Below are 23,174 nucleotides of genomic sequence, written 5' to 3' on the forward strand. Positions count from 1 at the left end.
GTTGCATGGCGAGAGTGGCAAGCGGTGACAGACCGGTGGCGAGAGCGGGACCAGTAGCAGCGCAACGGCCGCGCGCCTCTGCTCGCCAGAGCGGCGGAGGCCACCGGCCGAGGAGGAGCATGGAGCATCGCACGGGGCGCCGAGCAGCGCCACGGCCGCCCGGCACACTTGCCGCCGCCTTCGGAGCTGCTGCTACCCGCCGCTGCTGCTGCCGCCTGTGACCCCTAGCCCACCACACCCGCTGTGCGCATCCTCTTCTGCACGCAGCCGAGTGCTGTGACATCCGCCGCCTAAGATGCCGCTGCGGCTCGTAGGGCCCGCGCTTCCGCTCGTGCTGTTCGTCGGAGGCACGTCTACAAGGGTGAGTCCGAGAGCGTCTAGCACGTGTCTTGAGGGAACGGATTTATTTTGGCTTTTGTTTCCCTGGAACCAGGGCGCAGATTCACAAAACCGTCCGCATAGGCAAGAACTACACTTGCTAGGACTTGCCCCTCCAATCGGGGGAATGTTAGCGAAGGAAGTCATAGCGAGGTCAGCTCACCGGCCAATCACTGACAGTGTTCACGCGGTGTTTACGAAAAAGAGCAGCTTTATTTTCAGTCACAAAACTTCGTTACGTGATTATAATTCGTGAGCGGAGGGCGCTGCCACTCACATTGTCCAGCGAGACAATGACAAAGCCGTAACCGACATTTCGGGCACTCAGTATCCGCATTTATGTATGGCTATAGTATCTAATATCCGATTCTCCTCTGTTAGCTCCTCAGTTACCATTGTGTATGGAACACCATGAAGCAAGCACAGCCAAGCTCAGCAAATTGGTATGAGTCAAGTCCTCCAATATCTTGCTTGAGGACATTAGTAAGGCTGCTCACGGACGCCGGAAAGAACACTAAACTGTAGACATGAGCGGAGAACTCACGTGATACGGCACAGCAGCACTCTGCCCTGTCCGCCTTTCCCCTAAGTTTAGTCTTACGCGCACGTTGGCTTTTAAACAATATCTAACATATAAGTCAGCTCAGAACAACAAGATTGATCAATTCGAGTCCGCGATTTCACATAAGCACTGAAATTTATTTTTTATTCACGTAGAACCTCACGTGCTTGAGAACTATCTACATATGACGGCGCTCATCTTTTGAACATTTTCACGCGTCCAACCTGTTTCCAGACGCTGGTCGCGAAGAGGGGCATTAGTATACCTATAGCCAACCTGGCACCCTCGACAACCAAATTGAGCTGTCTCCAAACGTAACTTCAGATTCTCCAGAAATTACGAAAGGAAACAGCTGAACTGTCGTCAATGACAGTTCAAACAATGTCGGAAAAAAAAATAAGGAGAACAGAAAAAGTGCATAGCGTTTTGCAAATCCTTAAAGATGTTCTGCTGCTGACACAGAGTCTTCTCAGTATTCGCCGCAGTGCTTTAATATTCAACGAAGAAGCACATGAGCACCTTTACGTATGCGTACTTGTCTGCAAAGCAGGGAAAAAGCTGAACTAAGACAGCGTGGCCTTGTGTACCTATTCGCTGACGCAATATACTGGCGCAGAAGAAATAGAGGACGGATGAATGAGGGCGTGAGCAGAGGGGCCAGGGCAGACGCAACACTGCCCTTGCCCCCCTTCTGGCATACGCGCTCTCTATATGTTGTCCCTAGGTGTCGAGAAGTATACCGCCGCCGTCACACAGGCTGCGAGAAATGTGCCCTCTGCGGTTCACGGGGCCCTCTCGTGGTCGCGCAATGGTGCCTGTTCTTTGCTGGCTTTGCTTTGCTGGGAAGTGCAATCTGCCATCAGACCGAGCACTTCCGCGCGTCTCCTCTCCGAAATATGTTTGTTCAGAGCGACGGCGAGCCCTGTGGTATGGCTGTTTTGAAACGCTGTAGGCATCGCTTTCCAAAAAACGTTTTGATGGCCTATGGATAACTTCGACTTTCGTAAACTGTTAGGTACGATGGCACTGAACACTGAAAGGAAAGGGCTGCATAGGCAAGATTTGCGCGGTGGCGCATACTGCGGCTGAAGCCGACGTTGGCGATTCAGCATATGAGCGTGAAATGGCACTTTACTTAACATTGAATTATCAAATAATCTGGTGACTAAAGCACTAACGTCCAAGCTCACTACATGGTATAGTATGGCAGGAACCTGCAGTTGAGTGTGTTCGTGTCTATATAGATGCCAAGTTTCACTCCGTTGTGCAACCAAGCACATTGACTGCAACTGGTGCTACATACTTAGTTTGTACGCATTTTGCACGTGACTTTGTTTGAGCGCGGATCGTCCTTTTAGTTTAGGTGTGACAGTTAAGCAATACCATGTGTAGCACATGTCGAGGCCTTGAGCATTCAGGTAAAGTAAAGACACAAGTAAAGTAAAGAGGAGTAGCAGGAGGCAAACGCCCTGGTCCGCGGCAATTTAAAGGAAAAGGGATAACCGGAATAGCTTATACGACGCCGATTCAACGAACGTATTTTTGTTTAACCCGACACACAGGAATTATATTTGCAAACATATGTGAACTCGAGACTCAAAAAGCCATAGGATTATATTTAGCAAGAAAGGATAATTATGCGAAATTATAGCTGTAGCATAAAACCAAAAATTAATTTTTTATGCATTTCGTTGCAGACATTTACAAACATATTGTATACTTTACGTAACACGTGCGCTTCATGAAACGTTTCATGTCGATTTCGCTGTTATCTTTCCTCTTTGGTGGCATTGTGCGCACTTCCATACCATCGCAGTATTTAGATTACATATACACTGTATCAGTTGATTTCTGGGTGTACGGTCTAGCAGGTCTGGTTTCACCACGATATGAGCTTGCGACCGGTAGTGAACCAATGCTGGGAAATCAATTCAATTTGCCGTACGCAGAAATGAAAAAAGAAGTGCCGAACGTCATCCGTTGTGCTCCCTGATTTCCACGTACAACATGCGCTTAGCAGCTGCTATACAATCTCGGAAAGCGCCAAGACGTCGATTTCCGCCAAAGTGCCAGGTGATGCTTGGCGGCTTTCTCGATGTGCTCCTTGGCTTAGGTTAGCATTGCTGAATGCACGGATTCTGACAAGTCGGCCATTGGTTACACCTCACTGAGGTTACGCTCAGCAACGCGCATTTCAGCGCCGTGAACGCATGTGAAGTGGTTGCTTCCTCGTGCAGAAACAGGGCCTCAATGAGCATGGAGTGTTATATTTAAAATCAACTATATACAGCACAGTATCATTTGCACCCTTATGCCGTGTGTACCAGTTAAAGTTAGCCACGCTGGTTAACGAAAAACAATATGGAAACGAAAAACAATATGAAAAAACGGTGCAAAATGGAAGATGCAATTATATGACCTACATTGTTGGGTCGTCAGAGGTCTGACGACCGAACACCGTAGGTCTTTAAATTGTATACCTTGCACCACGTTCTTTAAATTCTTTGTTTTTATTGGACAGCTTGGCTAACGTTAGCTGGGACACCCTATATATGTGAATGCGTGCATGTTCATGTGCAGGTTAACTCTGTGAGCATCTGGGCGAACCCAGAGAATTATACTGCTATACTCCCGTTTCCACAAGTCGCCAGACTAACATTTTCACACGCTGGCCTCGTACTGCGATACCGTGGTACGCACCGTAATGCCTTTGCTGTGCGACTCTGATCGCGGCTTCCGGCGTCCTTCGACTGAGATGGAGTGTGCCCCGCGACGAACCTTAGGCACAGCGAGCCGCCTCTGTTTCCCTCGAGGTGCAATTTATCGCCTGACCATGGCTGGCAGATTGAGAGCGCGCGGTCAACGGTACGCGCCAACGTAACTCTCCAACGCACCAAAGATAATCCAGTAATGTTCGGGCGCACAGTCTGATGTACACAATGTCACTATGCTCTTATGGTCTTCAGCACATGCTGGTCGCACCACTGCTGCCAAGGGCACACTAGAGGCGAGCGTCTTCCTATGCGAAAAGTCTGTATACATAACAAGGCACGCAGCAATACACGTGGCAATACAAGTGCCGGCGCTACTTGTAAAAAGCTGAAGACGTGAAAAATTAAATACTATAAATATTTCATTGACTCCACGCACTTATTCCTCTCACTGACATATTTCGTGTGCTTGCCGTAAATAGATGTCTTAATTAAGGTGATAAAAAGGTGCATGAGAAAAATGCAGCCTTCCGTCCGTTTCGCACTTTTTCTTTTTGCATAACCTTGTAGTGACAGGTGTGTACAGTTGGCCTTCCGGCAAAGTTTATGAAGAGAGCCCGAAGGCACGGCCTAAACGTCCCTCTGGCATCGCCACTGGCCGAGCACAGCGTATGGTGAATACGCGACGTTTTTTCGGCGTAAGAGAGATCGCTCTTGTTTCACTATACGTTGAAGCAATACATACACAAGAGATTTAAAATAAAACGCTGTTTGTCTCCTTCAAAAGATAGACGACTGCCCTGAAGCTGTGCGTGGTCCACACAGGGGCGTGGAAAAGTGACTTCGTACAAGGACACGACGATAAGGACATACCCTAGAACAAGGACATGCCCTAGACGCTGGTAGTAATGAAGTGGGCTCATTACCCGTTTACGAATAATAAACGGGCAGCTTTTACGCCGCCATGGCCGTCGCATTCTGCGTGCAACGTGTATTTTGCATCACGCAGCCGTGCACTCCTGCCTAAGTAATCAAGGTGCAGCGTGCGGAATATTGTTTCCGAGTTTTTGGCTCTATTGGCTTCTGAGGATCGGTGCGTCTCGATGAGTGAACGCCAGAGAAGAATCGATGGGTTTGTACCTCCAAATATACTAACACGTGTAACGCGTATACGACGAAAGAAGAGCTAAGTCGAGTTGGATCCAGCGCAGCTACGATTGTGATGATAATGAGCACGGTTCTCGTGGGGTAGGCGAAACGTAAATATATTGTTAAACCATTTTGGTCTGTGCCCGGATCTCTTCCTTTTAAGTAAGCTACGATCAGTGGCTTCGTGCTTCGCACCGACGACGCTTGCTAAGACGGCTATTTTTGGAGGCTATGCAGGGTGGTTGGCTCTGTAGCAGCCTCCCCACGTCCTAGAAGTGTCGGCATATCGGAGTCTGCTGCTCAAGTCTGCTGGCGCCCTCCTGCTGAACCGACTGCTTTGTATCAGTCACTGTAAAGCTAAGGATGGGAATACTTGCCGAACGTTGTAAAAACAGTTTATTGTCAGAAACTTGACTATGCTGTGCCAGCACGAGAAAGGGAAAAAATTAACTGATTGAAGAATTAATAATTAGTTGCCCTTGGACTTTAGGGATGCCGTAGTTCGAACACGAGCGTTATTGCACTCCACCACAGTCGGAATTCGGAAATGCGTGTCTGGGAACAAGGGCGCTACCTCGTGCCCAGCACTACACAAAAAAAGAAAAGAAGAGAGAAGGAAAGCAAGGTAGAGAGGTTAACTAGGAGAGCACATGTGTGTGGGAGCGCAGGGATACTTAAAGATGTTTAGGGATAAACAGAAGTTCTCAAAGATGTAGGGAATTTCAAGATATTTGTTAGTAACGAATTATATTGTGCTTCTTGGAAAACATTTCGTGAAATAAGTGACTTAAAGATTGATATTCGAGAAATGCAATTAATGACGAGACCATTTTTTTCTGAAGCTCGCTGAGAATAGTAGCATTTACATTCTTCAAGAGTGTTTGCTCGTCTTATCATTAGCATGACCTTTAATAACTTTTGCTGTTGACAATTACAGTAAATAAACTTGCACTCTCATAGTTCTCCCTAGAAGAGCGAGAACAATAAGGATATATCTGAGGTGCTCATCTTTTTGTTAGTCACGACCACATGAAGAAACATACAATGAAACCAGATAAAGCGTATACAGGGGAAGTTAACTGCTGTATAACTGAACTCTAGGAATAGTAAGATAAAGCGAAATGAAAGCGGGCGAAGAGATAACTTGCCGCCAGGTGGGAGCCGAACTCACATCTTCTGCATTATGGGTGCAGTTTGGCGCCAAATAACGCTACACCACGGCGGACATCCTCCCGTTTCCTTTCTTGGATATTTGTGTCGTGAACAAGATCCTCACGCACTACGGAACGCCTGCGGTTCAAAAGGGTGTTCACATTCACAACCCTGACCGTGAGCGGCGCTGGCTAAAGCCGGAACCGCATGGCGTGTTTACCGCGAGTGAAAACGCGACGCGGCGGCAAACGTCCGCGCCGCCACCGACGCGAGGGCATCCGCCGCACGATGGGAACAGCGCGGCAAAATTACACCACCTGTTTTCATGGCATGTCCACAATATGCAGGTTGCTTCAGCGAACACTTTCAAAATTTGTTAAAAATTTCCTGTGACAGATAGCACAATTCTATTTCATGAGCTTGTCTCCTCGAAGAGGCAGACATCACTCGCACAAAAAAATTGATATGCATAATCGAAAATTAACAAAATCTCTCTAATTAGTTTTTTAACTAATCACCTCAAGGCACATATTGAAATTTACAAATTCTAGCAGGGGAGTTCGCAAGGCGGATCCACTTGCATATAATTGTATGCATGACACCATTTACAAGATATGCGCCGTCAAACTTGCGGTAAAAATGCACTGCCGTTCCACTTACTTTCTTAACAAAGTGTTGTTTTATGCACTGAAGCGCAAAAGTAACTCGAACGCCAATGTATTTCTCCACAAAGTTCGGGAATTAATATCTCAAAACTGGCGTCATCCTGAGAATTCGTTCCAAGTGGATCCGCGTTGCGAACTCCCCTGCTAGAATTTGTAAATTGCAATACGTGATATAAGAAAATTAGTTTAAAACTTAACTAGCGAGTTTTTGTTAATTAGTTGATTATGCATTTCAATTTGTTTGCATGTCCGCCTCTTCGAGTAGACCAGCACATGGACTAGAATTGTGCTGTCAAAGGCAATTTTTTTTTTAATTTGAAATTGTTCTCTGAAACATCCGGTATACTGCAAACACCGTCGGGGGACAATCGGTAGGCTTCCCCATCCATGTAAGTGAAGCGTAAGCTTAGTTCAAAGTGCAGAGGGTAACACCATCTGGCGGTGCTTTAGTGAACCGAGCTGCGCGGCACAGCAATGAACTCTTCACTCTCAATGGTGGAAGCCCACGCGGCATCGCGACGCGAGCCGTTCTTTTCTGCTCCCTACAGAAACCGGCAGCGATGCGATTTTCGCGTGCGCGGCCGTCAAAACGACGCCCGTGCGCAATGTGGATTCAGCCGAACACTTCCAGGCTCCAATCTTGTACACATATGCACAAGTACACAGGTGTAATTGGAGATCGGAGGGAGAGGCCTTCATCCTGCAGTGGACTTGATGACCCAAGAAAGTGAACGGGAGGATGGCCACAGTAGTAGCTTATTTGATAAAGTATACCGTATGTGTTGGGGAGAACATGTGGATTCAGCTCCCACCAGCAGCAAGTTATCTATTCGTCCGCTTTCTATTACTTCCTTTTACTTTATCATTTTTTTACATTTAATTCAAACAGAACAATTCATTTCCTCGGTGCTTTCTCTGGCTTGATTGCGTTTCTCCACCTGCCTAAAAGTTGGGTTCGCCCGTGTGATATGCTCACAGCTTCATTCCTTTTACTATAGAACAGGAAAGGAACTGTGTCTGGCTGCTTTACAACACTGGAAACGCGTGGAAACGCTGGAAACGTGTGTATGGAGAAATTCAAGCTGTCAGCAGCCAGCAGTTCCAGACGATGAGAAAGCTTTGTGGACAGGCGCCACTGTTTGTCACAGTCCAGTGAGGCTATCGAGAAGGCATTGTCTCACATCAACGAGATGAAAATCAAGATCAGCAGCAAGCGGAATGGAGTGCGGCACAACTCAGAGGCTTACTACTCATGTATAGCAAGAGGGAGAGGGAGAGAGAGAAGAATAAGAAAAGGGCAGGGAGGTTAACCAGAGGTTGTTCCGGTTGGCTACCCTGCACGGGGGGAAGGGTTAAGGGGGATAAAAAAGAGAAAGAGAGTGGAAGGGGGAGATAGAGAGAAAGAGAGACGAGCACGAGCAAAGCGCGTACACTATAGAGCGGTAGGGGGCGGCATCCTTAAAGTCTATCGTGAAGCCCCGTAGACCGCAGGAACCTTAATAACGCGAGTAAGGTCTTCAACGCGGATGTTTTTTCGGAGCACTGACCTAAAGCTTTGAGTTCTGATAGTGGACGATTGTCCAACTGGTCCAGTACTCTGCACATCAGTTGTCTCTGGGCGCTACAACGCGGGCAGACACAGATAATATGTGCGAGCGTCTCATCGATGTTGCATGTGTCGCACGTGGGGCCGGCCACTCCAATAAGGAAAGCATAAGAGTTCGTAAAGGCAACGCCTAGCCACAGACGGTACAGCAAGGTCCCTTCACGTCGTGGTAACCCAGACGGGAGGTGCATCCGCATGTCCGAAGACAACGAACGAAAACGATTCATGGAGAAAACGTTCGAGTTACACAGGGGCAAAGTACAATCACGTGACATCAATCGCAGTCCAGCCGCAGAGCGTGTTCGCGAAAGCGGAATCAAGACACGTTGACCACTTTCATGCGCAGATCGGGCGGCTTCGTCGGCGTGGTCATTCCCGCTGATGTTACAATGTCGTGGAAGCCATTGAAAGGTTATGTTGTGTCCCTTGTCATGGCTGTGATGATATATGTGTCGAATTTCTGAGGCCAGTCGTTCATGGGGTCCGTGGCGCATTGGGCTTTGTATGCAATGAAGGGCTGCCTTGGAGTCACTAAAGATTGTTGCGGTGGTTCCTGCTTAATGAAATAAAGTGCAGCACGGAGTGCCGCGAGTTCTGCACCCGTCGATGTGGTCACACATTAAGTATTTAATTTGATTTCTTCAGCTTTTGCCGGGATGATGACTGCAGCAGCAGAGCTGTTGAGTTTTACCGAACCGTCTGTGTAGACATGCTGCCGGAATCTGTGCACGTTGTGAAGGTGTTCCAAAGTTGCTTGTTTCAAAGCTTGCAACGGCGCTCCAGCTTTGTTTCTGATGCCTGGAATTGTCCACTGCACTTGCGGCCGGTACAGACACCACAAGGGGTCTGATAATTGTGTAGCAGGCGCAAATTGTGATGGCAAGTAGGACTGATGTCTTACAATACTCTTGGTAAAAGTTGAATGTGGCCTTTGTGCTGGCAAGCAAGCAAGATGGTGGGAGGGAATCCGAGTCAGGTGTCGGATGTGTGCTCTAAGGACATCTGTATCAATGTAGACTGTCAAAGGAGCGTCTCTGGAAATGGTCACTGTCGCAATCGATGATGTCGTTTTTGGGAGACCGAGACAAGTTCTGAGTGCATTTCGGCCATTGGAGAAATACACAGATTTTAATGCAGGAATGCAGCGCCTCCATGCAATCTGCCGGCGAGCGGAGCGATGGTACAGACGGACTAAATCATTCTACGACAATAGAGAGGCCAGACGCATTCAAAAGAAAATTCAGCGTCGCCTTGCTGTACTGAAAAATCAACGCTGGAAATCCTTTTGTGAGTCTCTCCATCCGCGTAAACCTCTGTCGGTTGTCTGGAGAACAGTCCGCGGACTTCGAACAGCTTTTCAACAGCACCGTCCATTTAAATCTCCAGCCCTCCATCAAGGACGCCAAGAAGTCTAGGTAGCTGAAGATTACTGCGCAAGGATCGCGGGTCCGGCGCTCACGCATTCACCTTGCGCACCTATTCCCATTGTGCCCCCTTGCTCCCGAGATCCTCGTATGGACGCTGCTTTCTCCATCGAAGAACTGGAGGCCGCGCTTGCTGGGTGCAGGCGATCTTCGTCACCAGGACACGATGGCATCACATACTCTGCGCTTGCAAACCTTGGTCCAGAGGCCAGAGATGCCCTTCTTGGCCTATACAACGCATCATGGCGTGACGGCCTGGTCCCTAGCGCGTGGAAATCCAGTCGCCTTGTTCCACTCCTCAAGGCTGGCAAATCCACATGGGCATTGTCATCTTACCGTCCAATATCACTGGCCAGCTGTGTCGGCAAGGTAACGGAGAGAATGATCCTTACACGGTTAGAATGGTACTTGGAATTTTACAACGTCTATCCAGAGGTAATGGCTGGTTTTCGACACGGACGCTAGTCCATAGATAGCGCTATCGACCTCGTAACATACGTACAACACCAGAAACACCTGAAACGAATCACCGCGGCCCTATTCCTTGATGTTAAAGGGGCGTACGACTATGTAGACTATCATGCAGTTCTGGACGCCTTAGAAGCTGTATGGATTGGTGGATACACCTTTCGCTGGATACGCAACTATTTGAATGGAAGATCTTTTTTTTTATTTTGACTGAAGACGGACCAACGCCATCGAGCTATACCAGTCGTGGTGTACCGCAAGACGGAGTACTCAGCCCTACCCTTTTCAACCTGGTGCTCGTTGGTCTCGCCGATTCGTTACCGCAAACCATTCAGCTCTCCGTATATGCAGACGATATTTGCATATGGGTCTCAGGCGTGACGCGTGTACAAGTCCGCGCACGACTTCAGAAAGCTACAACGGTTGTGTCAACATGCCTAAGAAGGCAAGGCCCGGAGTTTTCAGCTGAGAAATGTGAACTCATTGCTTTTACTCGCAAAGTGATGGCTACGCGTATGCTTTAAGGATTAATGACCAAACTATACGATATAGACGAAAGCACCAATTTCTTGGCGTCATCATTAATAGAGACTTATCTCGGAGCCCTCACATCTCGTACATGACAAAGTGTTTGGCCGCCATTGTGGACCTGCTTACGTTTCTCGGCAGGAAGTCCTTGGGCACAACAGTACCATCAATGTTGCAACTACATATAGCACTGTTTTTGGGCTTCCTGCGGTACAGCTTACCTGAACTAGGAAATACTTGCACTACAAATATCCGCAAACTCCAGAGTGTGCAAGCACAAGCACTAAGAAATTATGCATAGTAAGAGATATACACACAATATAATATATACAGGGTGTTTTTTTTTTAGTTACACCAAATTTTTGAAATTGGAAAAATATAAATCACGGTAACGTTATCTTTACCAAACGAGTATACGGATTGGCGGCATCTGGATACAGAGGAATTGACGCACGGTAAATAATTGTCTAATTATCAACAATAGGCGGCTACAGAAAATGAGTACTTGGGGGCCCACCCTCGACAATACCTATCCCAACGATCAAATTTTGAATAGTGGATTTCATGTGGGAGCTACGCGAAGAATTAGTTCCCCTTGGCAGGCTCCTTGAAACTGAAACTGGCTGGAAAAAGAGCGCCTGTGTCGTCGATGTCTGCACCCCCCCCCCCCCTTCCCCCGCGCCTTTCGTCACGTCTCCGAAGTCACCGCCGGTCCGGCCCCACGAGCAGCTGGCGTTATCTCCTTGCTATCTGCGGCGGTGGCCTAGCGCTTCAATGCCGGCAGTCCACCATATTTACTTTTTCATGCCGTTGTGCGCCATGTGTCCACTTCCACAAACGAAATAACGTTTCAGGGCCCCAACGGAATGACGAAGTAAGTTTGGCGGCCCGCCGGCATTGAAGCGCTAGGCCAACGCCGCAGACAGCAAGGAGATAACGCGAACTGCTCGTGGGGCCGGACCGGCGGTGACCTCGGAGACGTGACGAAAAAAGGGGAGGCTGCGCCATCGACGACACAGACGCTCTTTTGTCAGCAAGTTACGGTTTCAAGGAGCCTGCCAAGGGGAACTAATTGTTCGCGTAGCTCACACATGAACTCCGCTATTCAAAATTTAATCGTTGGGATAGGTAGTGTCGAGGACTGGCCCCGAAGTACTCATTTGCTGTCTATAGCCACCTATCGTTGATAATTAGAAAACTAATTACTGTAACTTCGCTAATGACGCACGTAAGTGCGGCATTAGCGTACACTCGAATGCTAAACATAACATTACCGTGATTTATATTTTTCCCATTTTAAAAATTTGGTGCAGCTAAAAAATACCCTGTAGAGCACGTTGCTGTAATCTTTCAACTAGGCAGTTACGCGTTTATCATGAAAATATATGTCTACTATTGATTTCTCGGATTAATGACCTTGTCGATTTGAACGTGGCGCCCCATTTTGCTGTAATGACCTCGTCGAATCGAACCTCAGCAGAAAGTCATGCTTTTGCTGATACGCTGAAGGCCAAATTTTCATTTACAGTCATAATTCTGATATTCGTCATGTGATCAATGAAGTTTTTTTTTTTGAGCAGTATATTTAAAAATCCTTCTTGCTATGATATGGATATCCTTTTCTATAGGGAAAGCTTAATATATCACACAAAAATATGCGGAGTGCAACTTTGGCTGTTAGACTGCCTTAGTATACGATGAAGAAAGAACAGAATCAAAAGGCGACTGTTTGCATCAAAAAGAGAAAAGCAAAGAAAAAAAGAACGAAATAACCATGCGAATGCTCAACTTTCTAACTGTTATTGAAAACAAATTCCGGGAAATTTCGGCGATTGGAGGCTGAGCAACAGTGGACGTTTTCTTCCTTATTTTTCTTTGGGGATGGGTTGGCAGGACACTGAAAAATATCAGAGGGAAGAAAGACGAGACAGAAATGAAAGATATATGGTACATGCGCGCGCCAAGGATCACGTCGCATAAACAAAGGTGTTTTTGTTGGATCACATAAAGGCGAGAGGAAGAAGAGGTCTATAATCCATTCAATCGCCTTCCGAGAGAACAACAAAAGCTTTTCATTCGCGTAGATGTAAACCAAAACTTTCCACGATGCTTTTAGTTGGGTGGAGCGGTACTCGCACTGTTCCGAGCGTTTCTCTCTTTCTCCTCTTCTCCGCATGTTTTATGGTGGGCTCATATTCCTTTCTCGTACGAGGCAGGTAAGCCACTCTATATATGCACAGTGGCGCGCGCGGAATCCGGGCGCACGTTGCAAGACTCGGGCGGGCGTGTTTCCCGCATGCATGAACAAGCACGACAGAAGAAAGTCGAGCGCCGCTGCGACATGGCCGCCGGTGTGTGCGCAAGCGCGCGCCAGCACTGCTTCTGCATTAACCCGCGCACCAGCCGCGGGTCACCTTGACGCGTGCCGTGCACCCGTGCCACCGATACGTTGCCGCCGCCGCTGCTCGCCCCTTGCCATGGGCGGCGCGGGATGCTCCGAAGACGCCAGCGTGGATCGTGGCTGCTCCCTCCTCCGATAGTCATGGCGAGACGCACCGTTGAGCAACGACCGCCCAGCTCGGCAAAGTGCTCCAAGAGGGCGCGCGGGCGCATTTTATCGTGGCCTTATATACAGAACGCGGCACGAGGTCTTATCTCCCGACAAGGGCGCTCACTGGGTTGGATGCATCCCGGACGCTCCTTGGAAGCCTTTCCTCCGGGTTCGATGAGTCATAGGCGGTGGCGCACGAGAGAGGGAAGCCTCATGGAACGTCTGCGCACTGCGTCGCGTTACTACGTCCTTGTTTGATACATACACACTCGTGTTTGTTCACTAGTTTGTGACCCCAAGATGGTCCCAGTGGGGCTGATCAGCCGCGTGTGACGTCGCGCGCCCCCGTGAGAAGAATATGAGTTTGAACCACGTAATTGTCACGTACTTGTCACGAACCACGTACACCTCGAATATGAGTTTGAACCACGTACTTGTCAGGATGCGTAGAAGTAAAGCTTTCTTGTTGAGCAATCAGTCTCGTTTAGCACAATTATGTTTGTCGCACATGCAGTGCCCCTTTTACTTCTTGAATGCAAACTGCCTATACATTTTTTGCCACTCAATACAGCTTTGCGCGCGTGGCAATCGAATCTCTAACAATAGCTAAGCCAGGAAGTTGAGAAAAATAAGCACGAAAACACCTTCATTGCACAGGTCTGAAACATGCTGAATATTTTGGATAGTGGTCCTGAGAAACTGGTGGTATTATAATTTGTTTAATAACTATTCACGCTATAGCTTTCGCAAATGCCTTTTTTTAGCCGCAAGAAATAAGTGAAAATATCTCGCCACGATGCTGCTTAGTATTAAAAAAATACATAGCATTGTGGTTTTGTGCGGCACTCTTTCATGTAGAAGCGCTTTCACTCTTTTTTCTCCTTGCTTCCATGGTTCATTCTTCCTAGCCACGCGGAAAACACTTTATATGCGGACACTCCGTGCCAGAATCACCTGGCGTGGTATCATTCCCGACACCTCTTTTATAGTGTTGGATGTATAGTTAGTTAGCTGATGAAAAATAAATAAAAAGGGGGAAGTGGGGGTATCATTGTGGATATGTCGCCAGAAATAGTGCCGCTACACTCCACCTGACAAGTCATTTGCAGCAGTGCGAAAGCTGCGAGACTCCTTAGCCAATAGGAAGGCCGAATGCCCTTCAAGGTATGTTCATCCGCGCCGCGAGGTCTGCTCAGCGGCTGCTGAATTCGCCGCATAGGACGTGCATGCGCAAAGGTCCTAACATGTCCCGCATTGCTGTAACGTATCATGTACAGTCGACCGATTCTTTTAACAATTTCGCACGAGCGTCGACGCGCCGGCCGGTCAGCTCCTTCTAATGGCGCGAAACAACGAAATAAGAGCAAGAGAGATCGGCAAGCTAATCTCGTCGCTTCGCGAGGCGATGACCGACTGGAGCGTCGACGACCGCGCGGCATTGTCAAGGGACCGGTCGACTGTACATACCAAGCAAAAACAGAACTAAGTAACCCTGCCATTAATCAGACAGTTGCGCGCGGAACTACCGACATTTGCGCATAGGATGCTGCCTGTGTATGCCTCGTGCCTTCAGCCGCGCTGTAAACGACTTATGAGGTGGAGTATGCAGGCATGGTGCTTTACGCTTTCTGGTTGCAAATTTTAGCCACCCGTGCTTGTTGCTCAAAAATATTAGGATACTAAATATTTGGCCCAGTTAGGCCATGACGAAGTTAAAGGGTGTTGCTACTTCAGGTTGCTATAATGCTAGGCGACACCACTACTTGTATATAGTGAACATGTGCTTGCTTGTGCGAACTATAAGCCTAAATGAAATGACACAGACATAACACAACATTTAGGCGCCTGCACATAATGCGTTCACCTGGAATAGCATGCTATATATAGGCATGCCGCCAGGCACATCTAGCAATTAACCTCTCCAGTTTTCATTAAAAAGCACCCCCCCCCCCCTTTTCGACATTAACAAAAATCGAACATGTAACGATATACAGTGTCTTTAGCCTTTCGGACAATTTGTTGTTCAGAGCTGCGTGTGGATGATCTTACGGCCTATAACACCGCATATATTAATATAATTAATTATGGGGTTTTACGTGCCAAAACCACTTTCTGATTATGAGGCACGCCGTAGTGGAGAACTCCGGAAATTTCGACCACCTGAGATCCTCAGGACCACCTGAGGATCTGGAGTGAGTTTGTTACGATCATTTATACCGCAAATTTGTCGTTAAGTTATCGCTTCGACCACTTTTATTATGTTTATTCGCGGCGCGGAGCTCAAGTCACCGGTTGCAAGCTGTCGCGCTCTTTCTCTCCTCAACTTCGCGCTTCTGAAAGCAATAGCGGCACAATTACCCACTGCGAGGATATTCCCTTTTCCGTGTTTACGAGTGCGTGCACCCTTGTTTTCTCTACCCATCTCTCTCTCTCTCTCCTCGCTTTTCTTTTTAGATCAAACGATTCCGTACGCGCTGGGAGACATGTGCTTTGCGCGGGCGTTCACCTTCGTCTCCACGTCGTTTTGGGGTCAGACGTCATGCGGTGACCTTTGCGTATGCGCGGCCGTCTTCGGCGCCGCCTCGAGCACTCACCCGTTAAACTCTGAGCCCCTCGAGGTGCGCTGCAAACGACCCTTTTTTTATCACTGAATTTTCTTTCTTCTTTTTTTCTTCTTTTTTTCCTTAAGAGGCGCGGTCCAGAAAACGATGCCGGAGCTACATGGTCTGTATACGCGCGCGCACCAAGCTTCGAGGCGCGGAAGTCGCCCTCGAGGGGAAATCCCCCGAGGAGCAGGAAGAGAGAGGTTCTTGTTTGGGAAGGAAATAATTGGGTTAAAGTGCAGTGCAGTAACTGTCTCTCAGATGAGGACACCTCAACCGCACTGCACTGGGGGGATGGGGTAGAAAAGAGTGGTTAAAGGGAGAGGGAAGCAGCAGCAGCGGTCGAAACACCGTAAGCGCGGGGAGGGGGCTCAGAGGCGATCGGCCAGGGCGATGTCCTCGGCGAACACCAGAATCGCTCGGAAGAGGCGCTTCTGGCTCGAGATGCAGCCAGAGGGGTGCAGCAGATTGTCCACCGTGGCACAGGGAAGTTTGTGCGTACGGTAGACTTTTGCGAGGGCCGCGCGCGCGTTCGAAAAAGTCGGACACTCACACAGTAAATGTTCCAACGTTTCGGTCGCGCCGCAGTCCCGGCAGAGAGGGGAGGGGGCTCCTTGGAGGCGATGCCTCCTCTCGGCGGGCCAGACGGAACCGGTCCGCAGGGCGAGGAGGAAGGCGCGCTCGCGTCTAGTGAAGCCGGCCTCCGGGAGATGGCGTGGCGGGCGTCCCCGCGCAACCCGGTCGTCGGGGTGGCGTAGGGCGAGCTCTCGGCGGATGCTGTGGCGCGCGGCGTCGAACGAGCTGACCCGCCGTGTGATCGGCGTGTTGACAACGTGTGCGCGTCGCGCAAGCTCGTCGACGGCCTCATTCCCGGCGACGCCAACGTGTGATGGCACCCACTGCAGCCGCAGATCCAGTCCCCGCTGCTGCAAGGCATGGAATCTGCAGGCAACACGCTGGGCGAGCAGTGGGGCGCGCTCCTCGAGGAGAAGCTGCTGCAGTGCGGGCCTCGAGTCTGTTAGGATCGCCGCGCGAGCGATGTGCGGCGATTGCTCGAGCGCGTCCGCAGCCAGGTGTAATCCCACGAGCTCAGCGGTGGTGGAGGTGGCTCGGCAGGGCAGGCGGCACTGGGACTCGATGGCGAGGCTCGGGGCGAAGCAAGCAGCAGCCGCAGAGCCGTCCTCGAGTACCGAGCCATCCGTGTACAGGTGCGCTCTCCCTGCCAGGTCGTCCTCTATCCTCGCTGCAGCCTCCTGCACGATGGCGCAGAGAGGCGTGCGTTGCTTGGAGCGGACGCCTGGCAGTTCGAGACACACGTCCAGGGGCACGGCGAGACTCGGTGGCGGCCAGTCTGGTGGTGGAGCCGGCGGATCAGCCACAATGTTCGTGAACAGCTGGAGCATCTTGCCCACTCGTGACGCAGGGAGATCCCGTATGAGCGACAGGATGGGGCTCGTGCCGGGGGCTCTAGAGAGGCGCTCGATGTGGCCGAGCGCGCGGAGATCGGCCGTCAGTGAGGGGGGCCAGGCGCCAGTTTCGGCGAGCGTCTCTGCCACTCTCGACACGCGGGGGAGGCCGTGGCACACACGAAGCACCCTGCGATGGTCGCGGTCAACGGCGCGCCACAGGGAGTCGCGCACATCACAGAGCGGCAGAGCGTAGAACACCCGCGATAGCGCCATCGCTCCATAAACACGGACGGCGAAGGAAGGGGCGCAGCCTTGCCCGCGCGCGAGGAGGCGGCGAACCGCACGTTCCACACGGAGAGAGGCGGCGCGTAGGCGTTTCACTTCCGCGACCCAGGTGAGGCGATGGTCGATGGTTAGACCGAGGTAGGACACCGTCGGTTCCCAGCTTAGTGGCACACCATCGATGAGCACACGGCCGGTGTGGCGGCGTGCGGCAGCGCGAGGGTGCACCATTATCGCCTCACTCTTGGTCGCTGATAGCTCTAGGCCGATGGCACGGAGGAAGCCAGCGACCGAATCCAAAGCTTCCTGTAGTCCGCGTCGCATCTCGGTGATGGCGGACGTCGGCCCCCGGACGTAGAGTGCGACGTCGTCCGCGTACACAACAGCACGCACAGGGAATCGGCCAGCTTTCGGTATGCACTCGATGATGGGAGCGAGGGTGAGGTTAAACAGAAATGGGCTCAACACACTACCCTGAGGCACACCGGTGGTCACTGGCCGAGGCGAGCTGGTGGCCCTGCCGACGCGGACGGCGAACTTCCTGTCGGCCAGGAAAGCCTGGACGTAGGCAAGCAGGTTGCCCGCAACACCGAGCGCACGCACAGCACAGATGACAGATTCGTGCGGGAGAGTGTCGAAAGCGCTGCGTACATCGAGGAGGAGGAGGAACGCGGCCTCTCCGGCGCGCCTGGCTTGTTCCAGCGTGCCGACCACAATAGCGAGGCAGTCTGCAGTGGAGCGCTGTGCTCGGAAACCGCACTGTTCTGGCGGGAGGGCGTCGCGGGCTTGCGCAATCCACTGGAGTCGGTGTAGTGCCATCGCCTCCATGGTCTTTCCCGGCACAGATGTGAGCGAGACCGGCCTGTATGAGGCGAGCTCGCGTGAGGGTTTTCCGCGCTTCAGCACCGGCACCACGACAGCAGAGCGCCACGACTCCGGCAGGGAGCCCTCACGGAAGACGGCATTGTAGGCGTCTAGGAGGTGCTGCCGCTGGGCGTCGTCGAGGTTGCGAAGCATCTGGTGTGTGATGCCGTCTGCTCCGGGGGCGGTGCGGCGTCGCCTGCGGTGCAGGACGCGCTGCTGCTCGTGGAAGGTGAAGTCGTCGCTGCACAGGCTGTCAATCGCCCGCGCGGTATGCGCGCGATCTCCCCCTCCCACGAACACAGCCGTATAGAGCGCCCGCAATGCAGCCGCAGGGACGCCGGGTGCTGTTGAGGCGTTGGCGGCAGCGAAGGAGTCTGCTAGCAGTTCGGCGAGCGCCATCTCGGTGATGCCGCGGGCAACAGCGATGCCGAGAACTGGCCATCGTGGAGTCCTCGGACTCACCATAGAGCGCATGATGCGCCAGCCACGGTGTTGGTTTTGCGGGTCAGCAAGCGACGCGCAAAGTCTAGCCCAGCTGCGGCGGCGCAGCTGCCTGGCATGCCGTCGGCACACAGCGTCCAGTCTGTTATATATGGTCCAGTCAGACGCGGCACTCGTGCGGATGGCGCGGCGCTGGGCACGGCGGCGGGCGGCGCGAATGTTCAACAACTTTATGTCCGGGCAGGGAGTGCCGGCCGGCACAACAACACTCGTCGACGCGCGCCTAGCTGAGTCCGCTATGTGCGCGAAAAAATCGACGTCGCGCGACCACTCGTCACACAAATCGCGGAAAAGCGACCACCTAACCACAACGCACACGCGAACAACTCCGCGGCTGTGGGAGGTGGGCGATAGGGTGATAGGAAAGTGATCCGATCCGGCAGTGTCCGGTGCGCGTTGCCAGAAATATGAGCAGCGCTCCGAGACAAGTGCCAGATCGATCGACGAGGTTTGTACGCCGCGGCGCACAAACGTGGGCCTCCCGCTGTTTAGGATGGACAGGCCCAGCGTTGACGCGGTGGCAAGGAGCGCTTTACCTCGGAGATCACTGTGACCACCTCCCCAGCTACGGTGGTGAGCGTTAAAGTCCCCACAGACGACACAGTCTGCCGAAAGCGAGGGAATGAGGCGCGTGAGGTAGGTGAAATCGTTCTGCGGGCGGCCGCTGCGACCGCCACCTGGGCGCATGTAGACAGATGCCACAGAGGTGTCGGCGCCGCAGACGCGCACGGTAGCGGCCACGCACTCTACCACAGCACTGCACAGATGGCTTGTGTCGATGAGGACGTGCGGGAGGGTGGCGCGGATGTACAGCGCAACACGGGGGCGCGTCTGCGGATGGGCGCTGTCGTGGCAAGGCGCAGAAGTACAGTGTGCGAAAGCGCACTCACTGGCACTGCTGTAGCCAACGTAACCAGGCAGCGAGACCTCCTCTGCACGCACATACAGGCGCACACGCTTCCCGATTGGTGACACCAGACTTGAGCACCAAGAAAAAACAGACGAAGCAGAAAGAGAGAGTGGCAACGATTGGTCGGTTCAAAGGGCGAACGGAAAGTTACGCGGCCTCCTCGTTGCTCCGTTTGTTTCACTCGACCTGGACGACCCAACAAGGGGGCGCGAAGGCCTGAGAATAGCTGTAGCGACACGCCGCCGGCTTCTGTGCGATCGTACCGTGCCGGCACGCACATAGTGACAGTGCAGTTCACCTTTTGGATGCATACACCACACATGGACCAGGCACGCACGCGTTCCGCAGTGTAAAAGAAGAACTGAGACGCCGTACACACAGTGTAAGAAGTAAGGTCGCAAAATGCTCGCCTTGCGGTATCTTAGATGTGTTCTTTACAGTGTTCTGAGCCCCTTGAGAGGAGGGTGAACAGTCTTCGAAACGCTGCTACGACAGAACCGTGTATACGGGCACCCCGGAAGAACGTGGTGATGGGCTGCGACGATGGTATGCGCGTGGTGCAGTGAACCACACGACCTTTCGCGCACGCACCACTTATAGAACACCAAATGATTCGGGAAATATATGAAATAACACGAAATGACTGCACTGCACAACTAAGCAGTCTCACGTTTAGAACCACTGAACCATGCATGGTGGCGTAAAATTCGAACATTGCAACATGGTCCCCCCCCCCCCCCCTTTCAAGCCGTGAATAGCATTTTTCAACGTTTCTTGTTTTTTTTTAGCTTTTCTGATGCTTTTCAACACCCCCTTCAATGCAAAATAAAGATCTCAACCGCCACGTTCACGAAGTTCGGCACTGACAGTGTCTTAAGGTATAGAATTAATTAGTGCCGCTGCTACGTTTGATTTTCTTGGTTTGCTTTCCCGGCAGAGCACACATCATTTCTTGCCGCATTGAACCCCGCCTTCTGGAAATTGCATAAAGAGTATCCGAGCTTCGAGTTGAAAATATAGCTTTTCCTATTAATTTCTTTTCTAGATTCTCACGCGGCCTCTTTCGTGATGGCATAAACTGACGCCACCAGCAGACGGAAAGGTTGGCGATGCGGTGGGCTAGGACATATGCTCTATAAAATCGAAGCTCGTGTAGAAATGGACCGTAGTTTGAATACAGCCAAGCGCTTTACTGACGGTTTATATTATGTCATAGTAGCAAATTATTACGTTCATTATTGTGTTCATTGTGTGTTCCATTAGGCTTTCCTTCCGGGTGAGGAGAGCCAACTCTTTCGACCGGTTCTAAAACCAATTTCAGCATGTTATTATTTATTGTTTGTTTGTGAACGATGACAATAAGGAGTGAAGAGCTTTTTCGAAGACCTATGTATATTCTATATGTGTGAGTGGACCGGGAGTAATATGAGCGGCACATTTTACCAACAGAACTTATATGACAATGTAATCACAAGCTGCACTGTTCTTATTTATAAAATAGATGAGTAACTCCGCCTCCACTTATGATGGTCAACAAAACTGTTTCGACACATGCATTTTTTCGGCTACCGAGTGCTTGCTTCTCAGGCTGTTGGATAAGTCATGTTAGCAAAGTAAATTATACACGTCAATCAGTTCATTTCCACTAGCTCTCGGGTCATTCATTTTAAGCTTATTGAAATGGATCAGTTAATATATTACTTGTACGTGATGGAAACAGCGCATGAAATAGGACGAAGCCGAGGGAAGACACAGCGGCTTCTTTGTCTTACGTTGACTTTATCCAGTTTCCCTCACTGTTTCCTTCACATAATATGAATTTAAAGCTCGTCGACATTGTCAAGTGGCGCCCCAGTTCCTAACATTGTATCAAGTTTCCTCCAAGTAAGGTTCTAGTTAGCCTGCAGTTTATGGAAATGCGTTCTTAAAACGCTCCATTCTAGCACGCCTGATTAGTGCAGTAATAGCTCTAACTGGACCGTGGTGAGCCGGAAAGACAGTGTTTGTATTTCACTTTAGTCTTATTAAGTAAATCCCTGATTACCTACGGCTTTCTAATTTTTAGAGGTGGTGGATATACAATTTGTAAGGAGAGTGAAAGGCACATGTGTGTCCTAAAGCTTTTGTAGAAAGATGTAAAAAAAAAGGCTTCGTTAGAGTTTTGTAAAGCGTACATGTGCCCATGACGTGTCTGACACACGTAGCTTGTTGAAAGTTATCGGAATTTTCAGTTGAGATTCTGCTCAGAGAAGGATAGTTTGCGTTCTTTCTGACGCTACCTGTTACACGTTAGCAAAGTAAATTATACACGCCAGTCAGTTCATTTCCACTAAATGTCGGGTCATTCATTTTAAGCGTGTAGAAGTGGACCAGTTAATATATTACCACGGGGAAACTCAGCCAACTGGCTGACTGAGTGTATCCAGCTTTTTTGGACACGAGGGTTTAGTTCGCGTGAGTGCCACCACGTGGCGCACAGATCTTAAACTTTTCAAACTTTTCAAACATCGGCTTCAAAGGGTGTAAATTTTTCTAAGAGTGTACGCTCTACACTTTTAGAAAAATTTACACCCTTTGGGGCTTATCTTGTCCCACAACAATAATCGTCATCTGTCTTGCCCGCGCTTCCTTTCTTTAACGCTGCGAACCCGGTACTTTACAGTCACGAACGGCATGCGCGTTATCAATGTGACGCAGCATTCTCGACAGGAAAGTAGCGAGCGCCGAGTTTTCAAGAAAGGAAACGCAAGCAGGGCAGATGACGATTATTGTTGTGGGACAAATATACACCCCAAAGGGTGCAACCATTTTAAGAGTGTAAGAACAGTTTACACCCTTTGGCGTGCCCCTTCTGCCACACAACGATAATCGTATTCTGCCTTGATGCGTTTACTTTCTTTAACGCCGCGAGCCCACAACTTTCCAGTAAAGGCCGATCCGACGGACCAAATTGCTCTTTTGGACCGCGGTCCGCGCATCACGTGATAGGACGTCACCAGTTCGTGCGTACCGCCGTTGGCCCGCGCAAGACTGCGGCCCTCGCGGTCCAACAAATCGCCGAGGCTTTTCCCGCTTCCGTTTTGGCGGCGGACCGCATGCAAACCGCAGCGATTTTGGCTTAGCCAACGATTGTTGTCCGGCAACAGAGTGTCTTCAGCCAAATCCAATCTAGTTTTCGGCTCAGCAAAAGCCAGTCAAGCCAGTCGTTCGATGTTCGCCTTTCCGCCTACGCGTGCGTGCAGCAGATATATTTATTAAACACCGTGTCCTCTTGGAGTGACGAGGAGGTTTTTTCATTTTGTATACCTCGTTGAGCAGTTCCCGGCTTTGTGGGACTCGAGCCGGCATGATAACAATGATAACACTCTGGCCGAGAGTGTAGCTGGTTGGTCTGCTCTGTCGTCTGCTGTG

The 23,174-nt window shown here is 50.5% G+C and overlaps 1 protein-coding gene across 1 annotated transcript in view; it reads left to right on the top strand.

Moving 5' to 3' along the window:
• Positions 1 to 61: 61 nt before the first annotated feature.
• Positions 62 to 23,174, top strand: part of LOC135920802 (uncharacterized) — an 81,657-nt gene continuing 58,544 nt past the window's right edge. Inside the window, exon 1 of the mRNA XM_065455065.2 lies at positions 62 to 361. Within this exon, the coding sequence (XP_065311137.1) occupies positions 296 to 361 (66 nt within the window). The 5' untranslated portion in view covers positions 62 to 295. The remainder of the gene's footprint in view (positions 362 to 23,174) is intronic.

Source organism: Dermacentor albipictus, chromosome 1, assembly GCF_038994185.2.
Source record: "Dermacentor albipictus isolate Rhodes 1998 colony chromosome 1, USDA_Dalb.pri_finalv2, whole genome shotgun sequence".
NCBI classification, from domain to species: Eukaryota; Metazoa; Arthropoda; class Arachnida; order Ixodida; family Ixodidae; genus Dermacentor; species Dermacentor albipictus.